The following is a 26,764-nucleotide window of genomic DNA, read 5'->3' as shown; positions in this document are numbered from 1 at the left end:
CTGTAAGCCCTTGGCTTACAAACCGTAGAGGTGGAGGCTGTGGCCCATGATTTTTGTGGCAGAAAGAACAGGCTCCTTAACTTCCTTAGAACTCAACAGAACGTAGGTTTTTCTCTAAGAAATATTGTCAGGATACGCTGACATTTTTCAAAATGTACCAGTGGTACAGACATCGGAATTCACAAAAAAACATCTTTTGTAATGAAAATTGTGTCGATATTGAGTCTCTGAGACATGATGACATAAAAAAGTGGTTCCTTGTTTGTAGGTTACAACAAAGTTCACGAAAAAATGACTTTACATGTCTTAATAAGTCCATTTTTTACACCCCTGACTTCCACAAAATCACAAAGTTTGAAAAGGGCTTACAGACCAAAAATGGCTTGCTAAGTTTAAGTGAAATGCAATGTAGTGATGCAGATCAGAGGAAGAAAGGAAAAAAACCTTTAAGTGTTTAAGGAACCAATGTATTTAGGGAACTCTAGTAACAAAGCCACACCCTAACCAACTGGGTTACACTTGATTCTGTGTGTTTGAGAGACTGACCGACTCGTTACGTTAGTTTGAACAGGCCGTCAACCCATTTATACGATCTGTAAGAACGTAAGATTTTCATTATCTGTTCTGTTCTTACGGATTGTATGATGGTCTGTACCAGTTTGTGTATACACATGATTGGAGTGTTTTCTCAGAAGGGATAGGAGGTGGAACACTTTTTTTCCTTGTTACAACAGGTTCCAAAATAATTATTGGTGAAACACTCTCGTTAAAAAAACACCTGTTCTCTCTTTCAGTACCTGCCAGATCTAGAGTTCTATCCTGTTCTGCCCTCCTCCGGATCAAGTAGTCCAGGTTCGGGTCCTGGCCGGGGACATTGTGTTGTGTTCTTGGGTAAGACACTTTACTCTCATGGTGCCTCTCTCCACCCAGGTGTATAAATGGTACCAGCGAAATGTTGGGGGTAACTCTGTGATGGACTAGCATCCCATCCAGGGGGGAGTATTAATACTCCTAGTAGCTTCATGCTAAGGAAACCGGAGATAAGCGCCGGCCTGATGGGCCTCCTGGCTCGTAAAGAGTGACTTTACCTGCCCCCCCCCTCCCCCTTTTGTCTTGCTAACAACACTGATAAGGGGGAGGGGGGGAGGGGGCTATAGTGTGTGAGGTAATGGGTAAATTAATAATGCCTCAAGAAAGTGAAGTGTCCCCACTAATTGTACAGATCACTTGATAAAGGACGGTACATAGTTTTTGACTGCTTAATTACAGTGTAATTAACCTTTTCACTCCTGTAAGGGCCACTGGGCCTTATAGATTTTACTCTGTCTAACGCCACAGATTTTTACTCGTCAATGGGGAACCCCTTGGGAGTGAAAGGGTCAACACATTAACACCTCAAACGCCTTAAGACGCCCCCATTTGACCAGTAACATCGTCTGGCATTTGACAGTAAAATCTGTCAGGTCTAATTCCCAGGGCTCAATGGGTTAATCTGATAATTCTTTGATTGTTTTAGGATCCCAACCTATGATGAAATCGTTGCAGAAGGTGAAGATGAGGTACATTGCTTGACAAAACAATGTCAAATTTGATACTGTTTCAATATTAGTTTTACGAGAATGTCCTGTTTGCCACCAGGATGAGTCTGAAGTGGAAAAAGAAGAAGAGTTTGAGAGGAAGTACAACTTCAGATTTGAAGAACCAGATGCTGAATTCGTAAGTCTGTAACTCTTTTACAAGTCTGATAGAACTGCTTTTCATTTTGGCGAAGTGTATGCTTTCCAATCCTTGGAAGAGTTTGTACAGTACATCAGGGAAAAAACTGTAATCATGCTTTGTTTTTGTTTTGTTTTGGTTATGGGAAGGTTCAAATTACATGTAGCCCTGGGAATACAGCTATTGGTAACTGTCAGTCTCTTTAAGGAATTATAAGTTGATGTATTAATTTCTTTTTTTTTCCCTTTGTTTTTCAAGATCAAAACTTACCCTCGCACTATTCAAGGGTCGGTGCGCAAAACAGATGATCGTCGGAAAGAGAAACGGAAAGAGAGAGAGCTGAAGAAAGAGAAGGTTGAATAAACAATTTTTGAAAGTAGTTTGGTTAATACTCTAATACCTTTTAAAATTTTTTACTGTACAGATATTGTCTTTGCACTGATTTGTTTGTCATTATAGGAAAAAGAACAAAAGCGGGAAGAAATAAAAAGATTGAAAAACCTGAAGAGGAAAGAGATTATGGAGAAGCTGGAAAAGCTGAAAGGTTTCTTTGATGTTTGTCTCGTTAGTTTTTTGCATTTTAAATGTCAAGTGGCTAAGTTTGGCTTATCATCATTATATCAAAAAGAAAAGAATTTTTTGAGTATTATTTGGTTGGAGATTATTTTTTTAGTCTCAACACTTTCAGGCTTTTTTATGTCAGCTGTAATTTCTTGTTGGAGCTCCACTGTGACCTTTTAAATTTACACCATCAATAATTAGGAATATGAGATTATAATATATAGATTTAGCCAAGCCTAAAAGCAGTGCTCCCGTGTTATTTTTTCTTGCAATAAGTTAACCTGACTTGAGCCTGCGATCCATTGGAAAACATGTACCTGGTCAGCGGTCAACGTTAAAAGGGCTGACCTCGATAAGGTTTAAACATGAGCCCGGGGATATGGTCACGTGGTCAGGAGATATCTTGTTTTTACAGGTGTCAATTAACCATAATATTATGGATGTCCAATATCAAAGGTGTTCCGGCCAAAAAACGCAGAGTTTCATATTGGCATACATGGACGTGTGGACGTACTGTTCTAGATACGGTCGTACGATTTTCTCGCACGGATGGGTTACTATATTTGCTTACCAATGGTGCTCTGCGCTTTGGCGTGCGGAGCGTCGCTATAATAAATTTGTATACAGTGTATTACCATATTTTGTTCTTTGTAATTTTTTTGACAGCCATCACTGGAAACCCAAATGTGGGTTTTAAAGAGGAAGATATTGATGGCGACTTTGACCCCAAGAAATATGATGAGGCAATGCAGGTACACTAAGTTTTTGTCAAGTAGTATGAAGGGTGGTCATTAGGCATGGAGATCAGAGAATTAGCCGTAAGGTGACTTGCCTGTCTTAGATACTGCAAGTGCCTAAACGGAGTATGGTATCGTTGACTGACGGTTCATTGACCCAAGTCAGAATCATCTTAAGACTGCAGATGACTTGCACCAAATTATTACAGCTGTAAGTCACACTTTGTCAGTCACCAACAGTAGCCCTTCTCAGAACTATCCGACCATTCATAATTTTACCAATCCAGTGGTGTTATTAGGTTCTATCTGCAAAAACCTCTGGTATAGAGCGGTTTTCAATTGAGTGTCGAAAGTAATTAGCGAATCGCTTTGGTTTTGCTTTACTTCTCTTGGTGATTGGTTCAAACTTCTCGCGCCACTATTTCAACCAATCAGAAATGAGACCAAAACCAATCGTAGCTCCTGCGTGCACATTTTCCCGCGCTTTGTGTCGGCTACGAGTAATTACTTCGAGTTTTGATTGGTTTACTGGATTGTCTCCGTCCTTTTTGATTGGCCAAAGTAATTACTCGATTGAAACTCGCTCTAATTAGTTGATCTTTCAGTTTGCCAATGAACAAGAGTAATGCAATTGTCTTCCTCTCGCATGTGTGACACTTCTCTTCATATTGTTCATCTAGAATGCTTTCGATGAGGAGTTTTATGATGAATGTGAAGAGGAAAAACCAGAGTTTGACAATGACTTGGATGATGAAATGGGTTAGTACTTCATCCAAACTGTTGCTGTAACAGCTATACCCGACGGGTGGCTCAAAGCATGGTTAGCTTTAACAAATGTTAAATACCATGGAAACCTATAGATTTTGATACCTCTAGGCGCAATGGTTATCGCTAACCAGGCTTCCAACAACCGGCCCCAAATTGATTTAAATTCAAGTTAAAATTTAATCAATTCTAAATATTAAAGAGTTTTTGCATGACAACTTGAACGCTTTTGCTTTTTTTTCATGACTGAGTGTAATTTGTCTTTGCTATTTTTCCTTACAGAGAACTGGGATGAGTGGGAAGGAAATTACGAGAAAACTGAACGTGGTGAAGATCAACAGGGATCACAAGGTAACGAGAGAGGACTGTTCTACTTCTGTATTGATTTAAACCTCATTTACACTAGCAAGTGTTCCTTGACAAGTCCACTTGACAAGGAAAACTTGCTACTGTGTACAGTCGGCAAGTTTTCCTTGACAACTTTTCCTTGGCAGTGTAAATGAAAAAATATGACAAGTTTTTCCTTGACAAGTGTCCTTGTTCAAAAACTAGCATGCTAGAAAAGTTGTCGACGTTTCCCGTTTAACGTAAACGTGATGCTAAATCTCTCTATTGTTCTTGCCACTCGAACATAAAATTCATATCTTCTCGCCACCGTGTAATATATCCTCTATTTATGCTTGTGCGCTTCGCTAGCGTTCACTATGTGACGTCACAACTCCTCTAATTTGCATAAATCAAAACCTAGAATAACTCGGCAACCAAGGGAGCTATCAAAATAAAATAAGCACCGGTCTTTAATCATTCTGAAAGCTCTTTCGAACAAGCTAATAAAAAAAAATTGTGTGTCATATGCACTTCCCAATTGCTGTTTGACAACGATGGTTTTCTTCTGATTATGATAGTGATGATAATGTTGATGATGATGATAAACTCAGCAGTGATGATAATAAAGCTCACGTAGAAAATTTATTCTATTTTTTTCAGAACTTCATTGTGAAGATCCCGGCTTCAATGTAAGTATATGTATTCTTTGATTGCACGTGACGTCACAATGGCCATGTTGGTGGAAAGAACAACAGAGAAAAAGTCTTTAGGGAATTTGATTCTATTATACATTTTACCACAATTGCCTGTAATCTCGCAATCTGATTGGCTAATTTGCCGTTGTCAGTGAGAGTCTAGACAACGCTGTACGCGTCACGCTTGCGTCATTTTGTCATGCAGTGTGATAGCCAATCAGGAACGCTCATTTTGGGAAATACCCAATCATATGGCAACGCTGAACCACTTTCGATTTGTTAATTTTTCTCTTGTTTTGGCACCAACATGGCTGTCTTATCACGTTAGTGTAATCAAAGAATAGATCTTCCCCTCTCTATTGTCAACTGGGTAGAAAAGGTAATTTGCCCACCATAAACAGGTTCAATAGCCGGCATTATGAGCATTGCTATTCCTAGGTTTGCGTAGTGATCATAGTAATAGCCTTTGAAGCTTTAAGGCCGGTTTACACGGTACGATTTATCGGCCCGACGGCGTCGTAGCGCAAATCTTGCGTGTATTTTGACAGCCGATGAACGACCGATTCATGGAAATAAAAAACCGGTCCGATTAGAAAAATATGTTAAAGTGCAACTGTGCTTCGTAGCCGCTCACACGCGCGGCCAAAGCACAACGAAGCAACCGTCGAGTTAATCCGTCAGCTACGCAGGCTTGGTTGATTTTCACGTGGAGTTTTGTTTCCTCATAATCTCGTACCCAGATCTCACTCTGTCACTGGAAATATGACCGTATGACCGTGGGAGATCTGGGTACGAGATTAGTTTCCTCACTTTTCAGATGGATGCTGATTATGATGAAAGCCAAGCTGTTGATCTAAATATGCCGAGTAGGAGAAAAAGGAAGGGACGGTCGCGATTTGCCAGTGCAGTTAATCAGGAAAAGCCGGTGTTTGATCCGGGTATGACAAGATATTTTTCTAAGTTAAGGTTCACATTAGCAGCCAGGCCCGGGTTGTTCAAAGCATAGACAATTAACGCAAATCAAGTCAAATGTTGGTTTTTGAGGAGAGATGAAAACCGGAGTACCCGGAGAAAACCTGTCGGTGCAGAGTAGAGAACCAACAAACTCAACCCACATGCAATGACGCCGAGTCAGGGAATCGAACCCTGGCCACATTGGTGGGAGGCGAGTGCTCTCACCACTGCTCTCCAAACATAGGATCAAGCAGAAGCTATGTCTGATACATTTTTCTGTTTTTTCTCTCAGTTGTTCAAAGGTATGGTATATCTTGCAGTTAAATTTTTATGTCCGTCACATATTTTTTACCTAAGTTGATTCGGAAGTTCCCTTTGTCTCTCAATCTTAAGTATGTTAAGAGACAAAAGAAATTGTGAATCAAACACGGCATCAGAACAAGAATGTGACAAGTAAATTTATTATACAACACGGTAAGCAGTGTTCCTCGATAGGTCTTTACTGGTCAAGTCTGTATTAATTTAATGAAATATTAATGAAATTATATAGTATATTTAATGAAATATACCAGAGAATAAAAACGTTGATCCTGATCTCCGGTGGTAGACGTTCAGACAAGAAAAAGAGGAACTAAATAGAAGTCTTGTTTTGATTTCTTAGACGAGAAAACGTTTGAGCAGTATTTCGATGAGTACTACAAACTGGATTATGAGGATATCATTGGAGACATGCCTTGCAGATATAATTATCGACAAGTTGTACCAAACGACTTTGGAATCTCCACAGAAGAGGTACACTTTATTCGGTGTGACTGACTAACACCAATTAACACGTAACACTTACTATCTCTTTTAAACGGGCTAAACTGCGTCCCGCGAGTTGGATGCTTTATGATATTGTGTTTGATTTGAAATAGTTTTTGTGTTGTTCAAGTGCTGCTGTGAAGGGAAAGACTAAAGCTACATAGCATAATTTATGCACCTTGTCACTGATTCATGATTCTTATTGTTCTTACCTCGGAAAAACGTGTGCGAGCACGGCTGTTTTGCCCTTACCTCGTGATTGTCTTAGAGCGAGTTTTAATCGAGTGTCGAAAAACCAAAACCAAAGTAATTAATTTGTCCAATCAAAAAGGACGGAGACAATCCAGTAAACCAATCAAAACTCAAAGTAATTACACGGTAGCCGACACAAAGCGCGAGAAAATGTGCACGCGCGAGCCACGATTGGTTAACAAATCGAAAGTGGTTCAGCTATGTCTGTACTCTTATCGACAACGATATTCGTCATCACAGTGGTCAAAATGTTGTGGACTCACGAGGCGTAGCCGAGTTAGTCTACAACAAATTTTGACCACTGTGATGACGAATATCGTTGTCGATAAGAGTACAGACAACACTGAACCACTTTCGATTTGTTTTTTACCACAATATTCAACGCCAAAGAAATTGTTTATTTCAGAGCGTGACCAAAATCATAGATCAAAGAAAGAGCAAGCGTTGTCTATAACGTTCTCGCAATATGATTGGTTTATTTCCTAAAATGAGCTTTCCTGATTGGCTATTACATTGCGTGACAAATTGACGCAAGCATGACGCGAGCAGCGTTGTCTAGACTCTTATCGACAACGGCAAATTAGCCAATCAGATTGCGAGATTACAAGCAATTGTGGTAAAATTTTGGTTTCACTTCTGATTTGTTGGGAAAGTGGCGCGAGAACTTTAAACCAATCACTGAGTGAAGTAATGCAAAGCCAAAACAATTCGCTAATTACTTTCGACACTCAACTGAAAACCGCTCTACAATATTTAACCCTTTGACTCCCAGGAGTGATCAGCGTGTAAATTCTCCTCACAATTTCAATCAAATGTCAGTCAGTCAGGTATGGAGATTGAAGATAATCATCATCTTAACAGGTGTAATCTTGATATAGTACCAAATTCTCATGACCACCCAACAAAGAACTCTATGGTACTAGTTGGGAGAGCCTACGTTTCGATCTTGGGAATGAAAGGGTCAATTAAAGTTATCTGTTAAACAAACATTTTGTTTGTGTTCCCTCAGATCTTGACTTGTCCCGACAGGGAATTGAACATGTGGGTATCCGTCAAGAAAATGTCGCTATACAGGTGAGCAGCTTATTTGCCGATCTAAACAACAAAAACAACAACAAATCGTTTATTTGTACCACACGTAAATAGAGATACATAAACTAAGTAATAAGCTTAAGAAAGGTATAATGCCCTCTATAAAATAACTAAGAGGCTAACCTAGCGAAGGGGCAAAATAAAGAATTTCATGTCACAAATATAAGGATAAAAGACAAGCAAACACAAAGAAAACGACAAGAAGAAAAAAGAGTTTCCACTAGAATTATGGCTTTCAGTTTTGACCAAGACTTTCTTAAGCATAAAGATTCCTTTGGTGTGGATTTTTTTTAAGGGGAAAATTGAAACCTTGGATGGTACGTAATCGCGGATTAGTGACAATCGGCTTTTGACCAACTGGGCCCAGATGGATTATTATTAGTATTTCAAGAAAAATAGCACTTACATTTACACTGTAAATAATTTGCATGGAAAATTTCTCCATTCTGATTCACTAAGAAAAACACAGTTTCTACGTAACGCAATGCAGAAAAGAGGAATCAAACCAAGCATTCTGATTGGTCAATGATCAAAGAAAGTCTCTGATGGCCAATCAAATGCGAACCCCGGATTGGGCAATTTTTGCGTGATTGCGTGCTACACGGTCATTTGCGATAATCAAATCTCGAGATTTTTACATGAATGTTATTTATAAGTAATCACATGATTTTTCTCGTGCAAATGAGCAGTCGAAAACGTTTTCAAAAACGAACAAAACTGTGCATCCCCGTAGGGTCCCAAATTGCACTCGCCGACTGCAATTTAAAGCCTTCATGTGATTAACTATTCTAAAAGATAGGTCTGCTTAAACTTAGGTGCACTTAAATTCAGTTTTCAGCCCTTCTTTTGTCCAAAATAACAGGAAGTCGAAATTCAATTTTATTACTGGCTGTCAACTTTACTCATTTTGGTAAGATAAACTCGTACTTGCAACCCATTATTCATTGATCAAGCGTTGGTATTAAAGACGACTACTATCATAGAAGCACAGCCCCCTGGGAAGGGATGGTGGGGAGGGAGAGGGCGCATCCTCAGCATGAAACCACAGAAATAAGTCATGGTTTTGTGATTGGTCTTTAGACCTCAAACGGAAGAATATGAAGACATTAAGAAGTTCCGCAAGCGCGGAAGAGATTGGAACAGAAAAAAAAGGATTCTATCATCTCTGATTGAGACAGAGAGGTAAGTTAGTTGTAGAGCATTTCTCCCTACTTGAGCCAAAAACTTGTCGGACCAATTTTTCATTTGTGTACTCAATGGCTTTTGAATGAAGTAGAAGAAGAAGAAGAAGAAGAAGCTAGAATTGACCTTGTCTTAAAAGAATTCTTCGTTTTTTCCACGCAACCTAATATTCAACACACAGCCGTTTTCAAACAATGGTGTGTCTTTAAAATATGAATAGAAACACACAACTCCAGCCTCCTGGAGCGCACAACTGTAACGTGGGTGAATCATGTGGCTAAGTTGCTTAAGCTTGATAGCCCTTAGCTCTGTACATTTTTGACAAGGTGTCAATCAATCTTTATTTAAACACGAAATCTTATCGCAATAAAAGTGGTCTTCTTAGGAATCGTGTAAGAAAATTACCTAAACTAGGAGTAATCATTGATTATGAAGTGCGTTTGTGAGGACAAAATATGTGAGAGCTGTGACTGTAAGAGTCACGCTTTCCTTAACGTTGCTAAACTACTGTTAAAACCACGAGGTAGTCTTTAGATATTCGCTTTACGATGCTCAGACTTGCTCAAACTACTACGAAACCACGAGGTGCGAGATAGTCTTTGCGCATCTGACGTATGACGTCATTGAAAATGGCGCAGAAAATGCAGACCGTCCAAGAAAAAATCTCAAAAAGGTCATCCTTGAAACCGCGGGACATCCAGGATTATGAACTGCGTTCTCCTTCGTCGAGCTCAAATACATCATTGTATTAATAACATATTACTTCTACCTTAGACGCAATTAACTATTTGCAAAACTACTTAAGGACGTTCGCGCTAATTGTTTGTGCGCAACGTAACTGCGCAGGTAACGCGACTGTAATATGTCACGCATTACTTCGAGCATTAGTGAAGTTGAGGTTTGAAAACCGTTGCAGAAACCGTGGACGATAAGTCTTGCACAGTGTTGGATAAGAGAAGATCGTGATCAGTCAAAATTGATTAAAAATATTTAGGAAAGTCAAGTAGACTACTGCACGACTGATGTTCGCGTTGTTTTTATCAGTCGTGCACTAGTCTACTTGACTTTCATAAATATTGTTCAAGCATTAGTTAAAATAACATGGCGACAAAAACGCAGGGGAAAAAATTCCAGGCCGGCAAAAGAATGGCACATTTATTTCCGAATCATCATGAAACGTTAAAGAGAAGTGAGCGGGAGGATGGAAAAGCTCTTTAAATGGTAGCTGCTGATCGAGTGGTGGCTGAAAGTTTGGAAAACTCGAGGACGAACCGTTGCATAAATTTAATGGGGCTGTTTCTTTTTTTAATGTTTTTATTACCCTACGAACTTAAGTTGAAAATGTATGCATGTTTTTGAAGTTCTTTTCCTTTACTTTCGTGAAAATAGAGCAGTATTTTCGTCCTCGTCGGCTTGAATAGTGCGGACCTGCGTGGAAAAAACCAGAGATTAAATTTCACAAAAACCACACTCCAGAAGACGAGCATGACGGCAATGGAGAAATATTATACAAAACACTAACCAAATGAAGATGACGACTGCTTAAAACATCGTTGCTGTGCTCGAGAAAGCTTTGTTTTGGGGTAAAAACCTTTCATCCCTTCAACGATCGATCCTCTCTTGGGTTCCAGTCCTTCCCCGACAGGTCACGCAAAAACGTGACAAACGAAGTTTTCCAAGAGCTTCGTAAAATCACATTGATTTTACTCCCTTGGATCATCGGTGACCCCTATTTTTTTAATCATGAATCACTTACTCTACTTACTATCTACAAAATATGATAAAATGAAAAAAATCTCACCGTAAGAAGTTATCTTTTTTTTTAATTTTCTTTCCTCGTGCCATCGAATTCCGGTAGTGGTTGCAACGGATAGAGGTTACGAAAACGCTCGTCCAGGATGAACTCTACTGTTTACGACATCCCTAGCGGCATGAAATTATCTTAAAATCCCACCCCTAAAAACCTACGCACGGAAGCCTTTACTCTAACAGTTTATTTTTAGGATTTTCGATGGATGAGCAGATGAGGCTACCTTTCGTTGTTATGACAGATTTATCAAAATTAAGGCATTTTTCCACTGCCATTTTCTCCGAAACAAAGTCAGTGACCCCCAATTTTTTTTTATATTTTTGGAGTAAGTACTTTATGACCTAACTCTCGGCGAGAAATGAAGAAAATCTCACCATAGGAAGATTTTGGCGGGAACGTCCTTAAGTATGAAATATAAAATAATTAAAAATAACACAATTTTATTTATTTTTAGCCCTGAAGAAGAAAATGCCAAGAAGAAAAGGGTCAGTCAGAATGGTTTGTCGGAAAGGGGTAAAACTCATAAGACTAGGCATAATAGTGTTAAAACAGAAATTGAACACATCAATAACGAAGCTGAAACACGAAATCATAGCAGTGGTACATTAAATGGAGGCGAAACAATTTCAACAGCTCAAGATTCAGATGTAAGAAACGTCAAGAAAACAAACGAACTTAAAAGTAGAAAATACAAAGAAGGATGGGACAAACAGAAAGGCAAGAGTTTTAAGAAGAAAGGAAAAAGGCTCACGTTTGAAGAGAGGAAAGAACAAGCCCTCAGGAAACGATTGCGAGGGCAGTTCAGAGGAGCAAAGAAGGAACCTCTAGCTAATCTGTCAGCAGCGCGACTGGCATCGTATGGACTGACGAAGAAGAGAAGGAAGAAATAGTATTTTCGTGATGACGCTACAAACAAACATCCTAGGACATCGTTCTCGGAGATTCGCCCCCGTCTCCCATCCCACACATCAGTTACTTGTCCACCCCCGCCCTTACCCTCCCCTCTTCTTCGCAGTTCAGCACTTCTTTGCACATACTTAGATCTTCTCTTGAGGTAATTGTCATTAGTATCCGTGGCTGAATGTGCATGGTTGGGAAATGTTGCCATTCGATCCTCGAATAGCAAAATCAACCAACTTTACCCTCCAATCCTTTCACGTGGCAATTCGTTACAAACAATCAGAGGACCTTTGTGGGTAGAGTGGTGGGTTTTAACCAATCATTGATATCACGTGGGAACCCCCCATCCTTCGTTTCTGTCCTTTTTGGTTTCCCTGGTGAATTTGTCACAACTACTAAACCGCTGACTTTGAAATTGAAATTGTAAATCACCTTAGTTATATTCTAGGCAAGAGTGTCTATGACCGCAGTGAACAAGAAGGAGACCTATCGCTTGTTTTCACAATCTGTCTAAAATTTTTACGAGAAAAAAAGAACTTATTTGCGCGCGCGTTGAGTAATTGAAAACTAAAGAACACTTGTGTGGAACGCCAAGTCCCCTCTGAATATGAGCTGCAATTTGATAAAAATGGGTATAAATTGGGGCATTTAAACCCATTTAGAGAACCAACAAGCTCAATCCAGATAGATCTTTCACATAAACAGCATGAAAAACTTACTAGAAAATGTTGTATCATAATTTTAAATTTAGTGGGCCGTACTGTATAACGGCCTGCTGAATTAACCAATCATAGCGTGCATGCTGAGATATAATAAAGAGGTTATTACATGTAATACAAAACTTGACTGTGATTAGTCACGTGAGGAGTATTGCGAACAGTTCTTGGTTGCTATCAATTATGACGATGCTTGCAAAGGTAATCGGCCATACGTCACAATGACGTATTCGAATTGTTATTCGAAAAGTTCTGAGGCTCTTATTCGTTACTGTACCTGGGAGTTGTTTTTATGAAATTTGATGGCCGAAAAGAAGAATCTCCGCGAAAACTGTTTTGCAATCGAGGACGAGTTCTCTGATGATGCAGCATATCGTGATTCCGAAGATGAAATTTTCTATCCGACTAGTAACGAGGTCTCGCGAGAGGATATCGAACCATCGAGAAGCATTGCGGCTTCCGATTCAATTTACCGTAACCTGTATACAGCCACAAGAGACGCGCTATCGCACAACCAGCAGAACGAATATATTGAGTTGCTGCATCAAGCGCTGGACAAGCAAGACGAGGAAATAAGGAAACTTGATTCCCAGCTGAAAGAACTGAGAGAGGAATGTCGTGAGTATTTCACAAATTTAGAGGAAAAGCTGACTTGCTTTGAGGAAAAAGTAGATTTAGTCTTAAACTTGGTTTCCTCGTTGGTGACTCATCCGGCCGTAGACAGAAAATGTCGTGGGTTTTGTTCAAAACATGTTCGAACTGAGAAGTGCTTGTGTCGTGGCCTCCGAGAGCCGCATCGCTGCTGCGGTCGATTGAGTGGATTATGTGAATGCTAAGAGCAACCATGAGATCGTGATCGATGCTGGCTACGTCTAGGCGCACTCGTTGGGAATGGAGATGTCACTTGCAGGACTGGCTTAAATTATTAATATCTTCTTTCACGGGAAGTCATGGGAACAGAGTTATGTGTATCTTAAGGCTTTCGTCATTGAAAGGCATAAATTTAATTACACACTTTCCCGGACTCTTATCAGTTTTATTATACATTGTATTTTAACATTTTCTGAAAGCATTTAATATTCCAGATAAAGGTGTTTTTATATAATGTGTAGCTGCATTTAAGTAGGTATCGCATGATACGGAAGTAATGGGAGAAATGAAGAGATGGATTAAGGTAGTTCCACTGCTGTTTTTTGGTCAAAACTGGGCACAACTCGTATCTTGCGGATATATTTTGAGCACCGTAAGGGAAAGGAATAAAATGAATGTTGGCAGGACGACCGATCCATATTAACGTTTTGGTGATAAATCACCGCGTCCATAAAAAAAATGCATATTGTATCTTCTTTATACCAAGCTTCAGACGAAAAGAATACCTCTGCAGCATAAGACGGTTTAGAGCATTGAAACAAAGGTAATATTTTTGGGTCTCTGTAAAGATGATTTTATCGTTATATACTTGAGGCTAAAATACAGTAACACTGTCCCTAGAAAAAGAGTCCAGTTGACTTGTATGCACACTGTCCCAGGCGGTGTACATCGAAAATCAAAGGTGACATCCTAGGAATGCGTTTTCAAGTCTCGGTTAGTTCTCTTAATAGTTCGCGAACACCAAGCAGAATATTTTCAACCACAAAATAGCGTTTTCGTACGGAAACGATGTAAATTCAGTACTGCTTCCAAAAAATGATAACCACGCCTTTTGCGTCATCCTTTCAAATTGTTTCGGTTTTCGCCTATATTCCCCCCCCCCCCCAAAAAACACATTCCTTTACAATGAGCGCGTCGTTGTTTCAAGGGTTCACTGGTTAGGCGTGCAATTATGTGAGGAAGAAGTCGGCGAGTGGAGGGGGAGGCAAAATAACCCATAAAAGAGTTAAGTTGAGGGTCTTCCACGAGATCTCCTTCTACATCAACATCTTTCGCGGAATTTCCTTTATTGCACCATTTCTAATCTTACAACATTAGAACACGAAGTATGTTTCTCTGGACAATTCCTTTCAAACACGAGCAAACTGATTAAAATTGTTCAGACCTTGCAAACTGTTAAGCTTTACTGCAAGTTCGTCATACCTATAAACAACTGAACTCGCAATGAAATGTTCCCTTTCTTCAACTGGTGACACTGCATCAGAACAAACAGTTGACCACATTTGCTGCTTGTTCTTCATAAGCCACTTCACATTCAAAGCTAAAATTTTAGCTTCCTTTTTTCCCTCTACTTGTGTCCAAAGTGCATCTGAAGAATGATACAATACAAATTTTCTGACGAAAAAGTTATCTTTAAGAAGCCGGGCCAAAATAACCCCTACGACAGTCTAAATCCTATTATTTCCTTCAACGACTTTGATCTTGCCTTGATTTATATTTTTACAACAAGAATCTCAAAAAGTATCACGCTACTGTTTACTACAGGTCTACAACATCATTTTCGACAATTTAATCCACAGAAAATTTTTATATCCCCTAATCACAGACTCTACCGAAACGCACATAGTTATTCAACTGCCGTCACTACTTGGGGCTGTTGCCCTGGGCTGGATATCCTGTGCTGTCCGTTTGTACGTTGCACCTCTTTACGCCAAAGGCCTTCCTTATAGTTGTCCTGATAAAAGAAAGAAGAAAAATCAAATGTCCTGAGACTATGACTCATTATGTTGCAAGTGCATTTGCTGAACACCAAGTCATGTTAAAACGCAAAAAAAAACACGCTTCTTACTATCAGAAGTCAAGAGCGTTTGCCGCCCCCTGTACTTCAAGCGTTCCAAATTGGGAACTGGAGATTGTGGGAAGTTGGGGGAGGGGGGGGGGGGGGGGGGGTAAGGCCTTTGTTCCAAGGTCAAAAAGATTTAATTCTCTAAACTATTCTAATTAGAGTTCAACAACAAGGTTTGGTAGAGGAGGAAGGAAAGAGTGACCGAGTGAGAGGGGAGGGGAAAGATAAGGCGGTGGAGGGGGATGGCCATGAAGAGAAAGGGAGAAGTGGACTGATTCTCATATTATATTGGTCGCAAGATAAGGTCGGGCATAACACTAACAAATGCGTCGCGAAGGAGCTAGCTTAACTTGTGGCCGGTGGAGGAACGCCAGAAATATAGAAGAATAGGAACTGGTCTTCATAATTTTCTCCCAGTAATAACTTGGGCGACTATCAATTTAGTTATGATAAAATCCAATCAAAGGATATCAAGTTTTCGGAGAGGGGACGATAAGTATTCGGTTAATCATCCCCAACCTCCACCCCACCCCACCCCGGAACTGAATAAGAAACCAACAAACTTGAAAGGATCTAAACCCGGAATAGAGGTGTTTGCACGGCAGCCATGTTGCATGACAGGTACAATGAAAATGTGTGGCATTAGAAAGAACATTTGTTCCCATAGGAAAAGGAATCTATTGTTCCTGCCATGCAACATGGCTGCCGTGGAAAACCGCTATATAGCAGTCGGAGACAAGTCATCACCACTACCCAATATTCCAAACCCTGCTTCCCGGTAAGGGAAGTAACGGTTAAATGTCAATTACTTACCACTCATGCTTCATATCTGGAATTTTCGGAAACAGCTTAATCTCGCCAACCAACTGACCACAGCGATCGTAAACCTGCATTCCGTTGTCTTTAATGCCCAGTAACTTGTGCACAAGTCCACTCTGAGGCTCCTCAAAGAAATCATCGGTTGCATTCCATGCCTCCGAGAAAAGACACTGACGAGTTATTGTCATGACGTCAAGACTTGGCATGTTACTATGGAAACAAAAGAGTGTCATTTGATAGGAAGTGATAGCGAGTGTTGATGTCCCAAGGCCTTACATTGGTTCCTGAGGACAATGAAGCTAAAAAGATAGGTGGTCACAAATATTTTAGTACTCGAAAGAACTGCATTTAACAACTGGACCATCTTGGACGCGAATTGACTAGCACTTCATGCATACTTGGGCGAGCGCAATGGCAGAGGAGGTATCCACCACAACTTGCATGGAGTCCATACGAAAACAAGTCAGTCAACAAGTTTAAACAGGTACAGAGAAATGCTACACGTTTTGTTACGGAAAAGGAAAGGAAAGGAAAGGAAAGGAAAGGCACTTTTAATATTTAGTGTCTAGTTCTAGCGCTGGAGCACTAATTTGGGGACACTGTAAATTGAAGTGAACAATTAACGCAAGTCAAGTCAAATGTTGGTTTTTGAGGAAAGGGGAAACAGGAGTACCCGGAGAAGACCTCTCGGTGTAGAGTAGAGAACCGACAAACTTTAACCCACATATGACGCCGAGTCTGGGAATCTAACCCGGGCAACATTGGTGGGAGGCGAGTGCTCTCACCACTGCGCGGGAAACTACCTGCGCTGTAACAGCTGAATTAGTTCAATAACTTGGCTGGAGTACATCAGACAAAGGCGATTACTTAACACTAGCTCACACTGCTCTGTTGTTCTCCAAATTCCACAATAAACTTATTGGGTCTGATATACCAATTGCGTTTTTAACCTCAAACAGATCCAGTAGACTGTTTATCGGCAAGTTCAAAGTAATCTTCTGAGCTACTCGTACCCTTTTTCCCCACATGCTATTTAACAATTAGACCCTTCGCCCGCAAGGGCTACGGGAAGAAATATTTATTTGGGAATAAAACGAAAGAGAACGTCACTCTTTTCGCTACTCGAGGACTATTACTAATAGTCCTCTAGTAGCGTAGTCAATCAAAATGCAGGATTTGCATTAGTCCACTAGTTGGGTGATACTAAAAGACTTTACAATGCACTACCCTCTGGTGTTATCCAGTCACCCTCAACGGATGCTTTTGGGAAAACATCCATGGCGGCAATACGTGACTTGAAAGTACCACCTCACTTAAGACGACTCTAAGAGTGATTTATTTGTACTTATGTTTCATTTCTCTTTTCTACAACCTTCTACGATTAGTGCAAACTAAATATAGTAGTGTACTAAACTAAGAACTAATACGACCTTCCGGTTCTTTGAAGACTGTGCCATGCTCATAAGGCTGAGCCAGGCTAAAACTGGCGTCCATGTCAGCCATAACTCAAATGATATCACTGAATGCATGCGTAAGGAACCGGCAAGAACGCTTCTCGGCGGCCATAGTTTGATCAGTTGTTAAGGACGGTGCCTACTATTGTTATTGCGGATACGTTCTCCGCATCTCGAGATACTCGGATTTCCGATCGGCAATGCTTATTAATACAGGGATAGTTTTGCGCGGTTCAAAACTATGAGCAAAAGGCAGAACTTAGCAAGTGGTATCCAAAAAGAAAATTGGGGGTAACTATGCATTTTTCAGATATAATTAACCTTCAATTTCCAAAAGAACGCCATACATTGCTTTGTATTTTATAGCTCTTTACAAATATTGTTGATGAATTATCTTCGAAAAATGCGTGGTTACCCCCAATTTTCTTTTTGGATTTCAATAACACTTGTTAAGATCTGCTTTTCCCGCATATTCAGTAAACCGAGCAAAAATACCTTTGAATTAGTACTTACCGTCCTTAACCGACTTTTTTGCAATTATGGTGTAAGCAATTGGAGAGAGGCGCTAAGAGCTCCTTTGTTTTTCGGCCAATCAGAGTAAAAATCAGATTCTGGACTACCGGCAGACGACTCGTTAAGAAATTAGGGCCGTTTATACGAGAGAAAATAAGCCGCGGCTAACTCTGGCCGCGGCTTGCGTAAGCCGCGAAAGGAACTATTTATACGAGTATAAACTCCCCGGCCAGGATAAGCCGCGGCTTGAGAAAGCCGTGAACGTAGATTTTGTACCATTTATACGGGGTGTTCGCGGCTTACGTAAGCCGCGGCCAACTCTGGCCGCGGCTTATTTTCTCTCGTATAAACGGCCCTATTGTGTCAGGCGTACCTTTTCCGCCTTGTCTAAAGAAAAGTACGCCTGATCGCAGGTTATCCCTAGAGATACACGTCACCCGTTGAATTTATTTTTAAACATTAAGAGATGTTCATCAGTACATTATCCCTTAGGAATGAGTCATCCAGCCTTCAACTGGCTGCAGAAACATTGACTTGTTTTGTTGGGTACTTAGATATCACTCAATTTAAAACTACCTCTTGCAAAATGTATCACCCTACCACATGGTATTCCGAGTAAACGCTTAAGAAGTGTCTTGGCATTGTTACAATTTTTTTTTTTTTTTGGGGGGGGGGGGGGGAGTAGGGGGTCGCGCTATCTCTGCACATGCGTATACTCCTTTCTCTCGTAGAAGGCGGCACAAGTAGGATTCGAACTCGGTCTCTCCTCAGGCAATCGCGATGACCACGAAAGCACACGACTACGTGACAGAGTAACGGAAAATTGTGTGCGTGACCGGAAACTAATGTTTGTGTTTTCGTTGCACGGAACGCAATATCCGGTCATCGTGTGACTCAGTAACATACCTTACCGGGCTAATTATATAATTTTATAATTCTCCCGGCATTGTTAAGAAAAAGTATTAAATAATTTTAAATACCCTCGCAGGAACTTGTAAAGCACCTGTTTACTGGTTATGATTGGAGTCAACGCCGTTAACAACAGTTTTAAATGTGAACAACTATTTTACGATCGCACTGAACCATAACGTTAGGTCACGAAATGTGAACTTTGGACTTTGCACTACGGAATTGAACTAGATGTTGGCCAAGATATTGTAACATGAGAAATCACTGAAATATTGTGAATTTTAAAGGAAATCCGCTAAAATTCCTTCCAACAAAGTGTAGGCTACCAGTGGCCTCTTGTTTCAGTATACTTTGCCCACATAGTTGTAGGAGGTGAACGAGATGCAGTAATTCTGCATGACTTGCGAATGTGCAAAGTTATTTTTTGAGGAGACGTTTTCCCACGTCGACGTCTCAAAGTCCCCAATAACCATCGATGACGGAAAGATATACATCTCTTTTAAAACTGTCAGCCCAGACTAAAATATTCGCTCGTTTTCGAAGCGAGACAGTCGCAGTACAGGAATCCTTTGCTCCATTCAGAGCTACCTTAAATATTTCGAAAACTTTGGCTAGCTCTGAATTGGCTCCCAGGAATTTCTTAAAACTTTAGCGATAGTTCTATCTCAGATTTCTAATCACTATTCGACAATAAAAAATGGGGACACTGAGTTCATTTTTGAGATAAAAGCAAGGGAAGACAAAATATAGGGTGTTTTTGGAGCGCTTTGATGTTGCCATGGTAACCTATACATCACAATAGTGAGCGCATTTTGTTCAGCAATCATTGGTGTTTTATATGGTACCATAACATTGCTGTTACGTGGTAAAGTGTACTAGTTATTACCCTTCTAATAAGAAGGTCTCTAAAAAGTGGTGAAAGTGGTTCCAGCGACCTTAAGCTTACTTACGCCTTTTGCCGGAGAGATTTAGCGTCTCGTCGCAGCTGGGCCATTCTTGTGATGACCTTGACCGCCAAGTCTTGTAGTGAGTGTCATGTGTACTGGATCATTCCTAGGATCAGCACGGAGCCGTTTGCCCGCGCTTGTAACGCCGGATCCAATGAAGTCGACTGTCATGATCAGCGTCATTTTTCTTCCGAATGTGTCAGCGGCAAAGCAAGTAATGTTATCAGCAGCAAGCTCTTTAATCCTGTTGCCATTGTGGAACCTGTCGGTCGAAATAGTTTTTGAATTGACATATCAATGGAGATGTCTTTAAACCGCTGAGAAAAATGCCGGAAATAAGCTCAACAGGGCAATTTGACTTTTAAAGGGGCTAGCTATGTCACGCAAAATGATGCCCCAAAATGCCCAAAAAGTAGAATGATACAGTGCAATGACCCCTTAAAACCGTTGAACAACATGAAAGATAAGCATGGATGGACACAAATGGACAAGATTGAAACGGATTGCATTTGGGTAATCTTGGAAAAAGTCAGCCTGACGTTTTTCAAGTTTAATCGACCTTTTTCGCTTGTACATTTTTTTTCCCAATACAGATCATGTGATAATACTCAGGAGGTTTGGTCCTTTGTTTTGTTCATTAAAATGAGTGCATGCAACTCTTTTTAATGAACAAAACAAAGGACCAAGCCTCACATGATCTGTATTGGGAAAGAAAAATGTACAAGCGAAAAAGGTCTATTAAAGACCGTATTCATAAACGGCGGCTGAGTAATTATTCTTTTGTCTTATGCTAATCATCCTCGCTAGCCTCGTTTTCACGAACAAAATTTCAAACGAATTTTTGCTCTAAAGTGAGGCTGGTGAGGATAGGATGATTAGCACCAAGACAAAAGAATAATTTCTTGGCCGCCATTTTTGAATACACGGCGGTCCATGGTAAATCGACTGGATAAAGGTCGTTTTGCTCAGAATCATCTTGTTTGTGATGTACGATAATTTTATCAGTAAAGGAATTTCACATTACCATATTCGAGTTTTTAAACTCGTGACTAACTTAAGATTTTCCCGAAACACCCTAAAATAATGTGATAGAGCCTCTTCAAAAAACTATCTTAATCGCAATGGAACAAAGTTCACAGGAAAGCCCACGATGATTCAACGTTAGTTGTGTACATAAGCGATTGATTGAAGGATTGATTCAGTGCAAACTATGGTCTGCCACAGTTTGTCAAGTCACAAAGGTGAAGAAAAACAACCCTTCGAAAGTTGCGTCCACTAGGTTGCAAAAGTACAAGATTGAAGTATTGTCGATTAAAATGATAGGGTCGGAAATCTGTAGGAAATTTAAAGTGCATCTGAGTGAAAATCGGTATAAACCAGTGAAAAATCAATTTGATTCGCGTTTGAGTTGCCTGCGTCACAGACACACTAGACTGGACAGATAAGCCCCTACCTTCCCCTCCCCCCAAATCAAGGATGGCTAGCCAGTAATTTTCCCTCAAGACGTCGATTCTCGGTTTTCAGCTGACGTCATAACCTTATGCAAATTAGGTTTCCGCCATTCTGGTGCCCCTGATTATAGGGAAATGTATGACATTTTGAGCGCTCACGTTCGAAGTCTTCAAATAATTCATCTTTCCAATGGATATTTCCCAAGAAAGCGACCCAAAATCACTCGACGAAGTACCAGTACTTTCATCCTACGCAAAAAAAACCTCGAAAGCCACGTTCGAGAGCGCTATTTGAACTTGAAGAAGATTTTCTGTCGTTTGTGTGGACCCAGCGGCCATACGGAGCGATCACTTTGGCTCCTCTAGAAGTCTCAGACTTGCTTTCCTAGTTAGTTTTAGAGACAAGCTACTATACAAACAAGCAGTTTAAGGCCTTCAAATTTTTGAAAGTGTACAACCAGATGATTTCTGGTTTCGTTGCGTCCGTTTAAGCAAGGGAAGGAAATCGCGGGCAAGATTGTTGTTGTTTGTGGCCAAGGTGACTCGGAAGTTTGACACTCGGCGTCGACCTTATCTGTATCAGTTTCCAGTTGGATTTCTTTTAATACCTTCGCTAACTGCTATGGCCGCCAGATGAGAAGAAAAGGCCTCCTCATTCCCTTTGTTTCGATGATTTCCCTCTTCTTCTGTCAAAGTACTTGGTCGATTAGAGTCTCAGTCCTTCACCTTGAGAAGGTGAGAAGCTTTTTTCCTTCGAAATTCGTCCGATTTCCTTCAAACTCAGTCAATTTGGGCGCTCCATCCCTCGCATTCGCCTGTCGAATTTCAGCGAAATCGAATAAAACGCCTCCGAGTTAGACATTTGCTAACCTGAGTATCACAAACGCCTGATACTCAGGTTAAATTCACCTCATTAAATATTCAAAACCGGAGCACCTCATTTGCATCGGGCATATTTACTGAGATGAATTTTTGAAGATGAATTTCTCCGCGACGTTGTGGTTTAATCGGTCGAAATTGAGCACACTTGTTCGAGGGGTTCAAGCGCTTCGGTGGTGTGAATTGGGAAGACATCGGTGGAAACCCGGCCGAGAAACGCTTTATCGAAAAAAAGCCATCTTTCGACAAATTCTGACTCGCTCGCCTTTTACCCTAAAACCCTGAACCAACGCGTGCTAAATCGCTGCGAAAGCTTTACAGAATAAAACACAACTGTTCACAGCAAAAGCCGTTACTGGCAATCACCGCAAAAGCTTTAATTGCTAAACCTGTAAAGACAATTTCAGCAAAATAAGTCCAACCCCACACTTAAAGTTAAAATCTAACATTAAACCGTGAGTCAATCGCTGCGAAAGCTTTTAAATTGTCCTTCGTTCGTTGTATCTGTCCCTGAGTAAGGCAGGCTTCCCAGAAACAAAGTCTTTCGATTTCGTGTCGTCTCGGCTTATCTGTGAAATCCACGCATTTCAGCGATCTTCTGTTGGCTGTTTTTACCTTTCACCGTTCTTATCAACAACGATAGGTATACGGAATAGACTAATACCTTCCTTGTTTCCAGATTTTACTCCACAGCCAGGTATTATACAGAGAACCATCGCACTACAACTCACTCACATCTCTCTCTACGCGTCTCTGTTTACGATTCGAGGGGCTCCACAATGGCGGTTAACGACGGTTGTCAAGGGCTAAGGTCACGTGGGTGAAAACCAAGAATAACAATATATCAAGAGTCTCCTCGCACGTAAAGGAGGCCTCGCCAAGACCAAACGCGCAATTTTATCTTCAGTTTGTTTTGTCCAAAATTGTAGGTCCGGATGTTCGCAGCCCGGAAACAGAGAAAGCATTTGTAAGCAAAGGGTTTTCTTTTTTTTCCCTGCGAACTCCTGCTGACGGGTACTTTGAGAATTCGGAATATTGACCTTCATCAATTATCATGCATTTCCTATCGATTATACTGTGTTGTCAAATGTGTTTGCGCCATGTAAAAGGTATATCACCTTAATTCTTTCCTGCGTAAAGGTCTATTATTCCTTTCCTCCTTCTCGTTTAATTAAGAGCGAAAATATATGCGAGAACCTTGATCGAAAAAGGGTGTCACGAGAATAATGTATGCACTGCGAGGGTCGGGTTACAACGCGTTCTCTCACAAGTTGAAATTGTTGAAAATCTTGCATCTTTTGCTGTCCAAAGATCCATTCAAATCGATTGCAAAACGTTACTTCTTAAAAACTGAGCCGAGAAGCTCAAATTGTTCTGAAAATGGCAGTTTCCTTGTACCAAGTAAATTCGAAATTTGCATGCTTCGTTGCTTTGAGTCCATTGCTAATTCAAGTACATTCGAAGCATGATTTCATTTGACTCCGTTCTCGTATTTGTCCGACACAAAATTCTTAGGCAAAAATACATGAAAACCTTCGATGATCAGTTTTGTCCTAAGCTGCAAATCAAGTTGCCTATGGGCAACTGATGAGGCTAGAGCGGCAATATCGAATGCCCTCAATGTTGTGTTTATATGCAAAACATGGCGAATAACTCTGTGTAAAACAGATACGGCAAAGGCATTTCGCCTGTGCAATTCACCTCAGATATACAGACAAATTGCTACATACGTTACTTACGAAAAGCTTCTCTTCTAAACTGTTATTTTGTTTTCGCTTAATTCCGACCAGTATTCCTTTCCCTTGTAGCCTCTTAAAGGTTCTGACTGCGACAGGCGACACCGATTGGATAGTGCCGCGACTAGGGTGACGTTTTTACGTCTTGTTTACAATATGGCATCATCTTCTATTGTTTTAACTGAGACCGATAATCGCATTGTTGCAAGGACCATAACAATGGCAAGATAAATGTAAAATGGGAAACAAAACAACAATCTTTAAGTGCTCGTTGTTAAGATATGACTTCCTCTGTCCATAATGCAAAAATTTGGACTAAAAGCAGCTTGTCTCGTCTGTCGAAAGCTGAAATAAGTAAACCTTTGATTCAGTGCAAACAGTTTGTCAAGTCACAAAGGTGAAGAAAAACAACCCTTCGAAAGTTGCGTCCACTAGGTTGCAAAAGTACGTAAGATTGAAGTATTGTCGATTAAAATGATAGGGTCGGAAATCTGTAGGAAATTTAAAGTGCATCTGAGCGAAAATCGGTATAAACCATTGAAAAATCAATTTGATTCACGTTTGAGTTGCCTGCGTCACAGACACACTAGACTGGACAGATAAGCCCCTACCTTCCCCTCCCCCCAAATCAAGGATGGCTAGCCAGCAATTTTCCCTCAAGGCGTCGATAACAATATATCAAGAGTCTCCTCGCAAGTAAAGGAGGCCTCGCCAAGACCAAACGCGCAATTTTATCTTCAGTTTGTTTTTGCCCAAATTGTAGGTCCGGATGTTCGCAGCCCGGAAACGGAGAACGCATTTGTAAGCAAAGGGTTCTCTTTTCCCCTGCGAACTCCTGCTGACGGGTACTTTTAGAATTCGAAGTATTGACGCTGATGAATTATCATGCATTTCCTATCGATTATACTGTGTTGTCAAATGTGTTTGCGCCGTGTAAAAGGTATATCACCTTAATTCTTTCCTGCGTAAAGGTCTATTATTCCTTTCCTCCTTCTCGTTTAATTAAGAGTGAAAATATATGCGAGAACCTTGATCGAAAAAGGGTGTCACGAGAATAATGTATGCACTGCGAGAGTCGGGTTACAACGCGTTCTCTCACAAGTTGAAATTGTTGAAAATCTTGCATCTTTTGCTGTCCAAAGATCCATTCAAATCGATTGCAAAACATTACTTCTTAAAAACTGAGCTGAGAAGCTCAAATTGTTTTGAAAATGGCAATTTCCTTGTACCAAGTAAATTCGAAATTTGAATGCTTCGTTGCTTCAGCCATTGCTAATTCAAGTACATCTGAGTACATGCGAAGCATTTCATTTGACTCCGTTCTCGTATTTGTCCGACACAAAATTCTTAGGCAAAAATACATGAAAACCTTCGATGATCAGTTTTGTTCTAAGCTGCAAATCACGTTGCCTTTGGGCAACTGATGAGGTTAGAGCAATATCGAATGCCCTCAATGTTGTGTCGAATGCCCTCAATGTTGTGTTTATATGCAAAACATGGCCATGGAAGCGTAAAACAGATAGGGCAAAGCCATTTCGCCTATGAAATTCACCTCAGACATACAGACAAATTGCTACATACGTGACTTACGAAAAGCTTCTCTTCTGAACTGTTATTTTGTCTTCCGTCCGGTATTCCTTTCCCTTGATGAAAGCCAAAGGTTCTCACTGCGATAGGCGACACCGATTGGATAGTGCCGCGACTAGAGTGACGTTTTGACGTCTTGTTTTATACAATATGGCATCATCTTCTATTGTTTTAACTGAGACCGATAATCGCATTGTTGCAATGAGCATAACAATGGAATGGCAAGATAAATGTAAAATGGGAAACAACAACAACAATCTGTAATTGCTGGTTGTTAAGATATGACTTCCTCTGTCCATAATGCAAAAATTTGGACTAAAAGCAGCTTGTCTCGTCTGTCGAAAGCTGAAATAAGTGAACCTTTTAGTTTTATAAACGAGTTGTACTAATCAGTATGCGAGTCATGCGAGCTATGGCGGCGGGGCTTAGCTCCCTTTCGTAAACGGTCGTTGCCATTTGAAACGGTCGTTGCCATTTCTCAGAACGGTCGTTGCCATTTGAAACGGTCGATGCCATTTTTTAGCTCTGAATTACACTCATTAGGTCTAACAACTCAAAAGGTTGCGGTTACTGGGAGTTGTGTTTCGCTGGTCATATGAGCCATATGAGTTAGTGTTTGGGTTAGGGTTCTGGTTAGGGTGAGGGCTAAGAACCCGAGTTCGCGGCTTGAAATTTTCGGACTCTTTTTTCCTCCAGTTTTTCTTTTATAATTTTTTTTTTCCGTTTTTGTCTTAATTTTTGTTAATATTTTTTCTTAGTTTGTTTCTTTTAATTTTCTTTGAAATGAAGTGTGTAATCGACCGTTTGAAATGGCAACGACCGTTCTGAGAAATGGCAAAGACCGTTTACGAAAGGGAAATTTACGGCGGCGAGTCATGCGAGCCAACATGGCGAGCCATGCGAGTCAGCATTCGAGTCATACACTCATTGAAAGCTAACCGTTGTAAAATGGGCGCTTAGACTTAATAACTGTTTGTCAGCGCTATTTGAAATGGTTGCTCAGACTTAAATGCGAAATTCGCATGGCTCGCATGGCTCGCTGGCTCGCAGATTTGGCAGACCCGTTAGAAACTGTGTCTTTTAGGCTTTTAGGTGTAGAAAACCCGAGTGACAGTTGTTACTCCGTAAAGTTTCTCGTTAAATTAATGTGTGATATTTGTGATGATATAATTCAGTTAAGTTTATTTTTGTTTTTTGGAATTAACCACGTATGAGAAGTAAACTAGAAATATAATTCGTAAG

At 40.4% G+C, this 26,764-nt stretch overlaps 2 protein-coding genes across 5 annotated transcripts in view; one reads left to right on the top strand and one right to left on the bottom strand.

Annotated features, from left to right (window-relative positions):
* Positions 1–12,622, top strand: part of LOC138024429 (protein KRI1 homolog) — a 20,839-nt gene extending 8,217 nt beyond the window's left edge. Inside the window, exons 10-22 of the mRNA XM_068871632.1 lie at positions 1,517–1,559; positions 1,639–1,716; positions 1,975–2,070; positions 2,176–2,260; positions 2,944–3,029; positions 3,695–3,773; positions 4,062–4,130; positions 4,767–4,795; positions 5,619–5,739; positions 6,417–6,547; positions 7,821–7,885; positions 8,984–9,085; positions 11,350–12,622. Coding sequence (XP_068727733.1) covers positions 1,517–1,559; positions 1,639–1,716; positions 1,975–2,070; positions 2,176–2,260; positions 2,944–3,029; positions 3,695–3,773; positions 4,062–4,130; positions 4,767–4,795; positions 5,619–5,739; positions 6,417–6,547; positions 7,821–7,885; positions 8,984–9,085; positions 11,350–11,785 — 1,420 coding nt within the window. The 3' untranslated portion in view covers positions 11,786–12,622. The remainder of the gene's footprint in view (positions 1–1,516; positions 1,560–1,638; positions 1,717–1,974; positions 2,071–2,175; positions 2,261–2,943; positions 3,030–3,694; positions 3,774–4,061; positions 4,131–4,766; positions 4,796–5,618; positions 5,740–6,416; positions 6,548–7,820; positions 7,886–8,983; positions 9,086–11,349) is intronic.
* Positions 12,623–14,431: 1,809 nt separating this feature from the next.
* Positions 14,432–25,664, bottom strand: LOC138024444 (uncharacterized). Of its 4 annotated transcripts, none has more exons than XM_068871651.1 (4): positions 25,517–25,664; positions 19,873–20,131; positions 16,041–16,256; positions 14,432–15,116 (listed from the first exon to the last, which is right to left on the bottom strand). In XM_068871651.1, the coding sequence occupies exons 2-4, from the start codon at positions 19,914–19,916 to the stop codon at positions 15,026–15,028; spliced, it is 351 nt and encodes a 116-aa protein (XP_068727752.1). In that variant the 5' UTR covers positions 19,917–20,131; positions 25,517–25,664; the 3' UTR covers positions 14,432–15,025. The 4 variants fall into 4 exon arrangements, with proteins under 4 accessions (XP_068727752.1, XP_068727750.1, XP_068727751.1 ...); XM_068871649.1 differs by having other exon boundaries at positions 25,526–25,649; XM_068871650.1 differs by lacking the exon at positions 25,517–25,664 and adding an exon at positions 23,939–24,085.
* Positions 25,665–26,764: the final 1,100 nt, after the last annotated feature.

The sequence above is a fragment of the Montipora capricornis genome, chromosome 11 (genome assembly GCF_036669925.1).
Source record: "Montipora capricornis isolate CH-2021 chromosome 11, ASM3666992v2, whole genome shotgun sequence".
In the NCBI taxonomy this organism is placed as follows: Eukaryota; Metazoa; Cnidaria; class Anthozoa; order Scleractinia; family Acroporidae; genus Montipora; species Montipora capricornis.
Note: the sequence above shows the minus strand (reverse complement) of the source record. Positions and strands in the feature narration are given on the sequence as shown.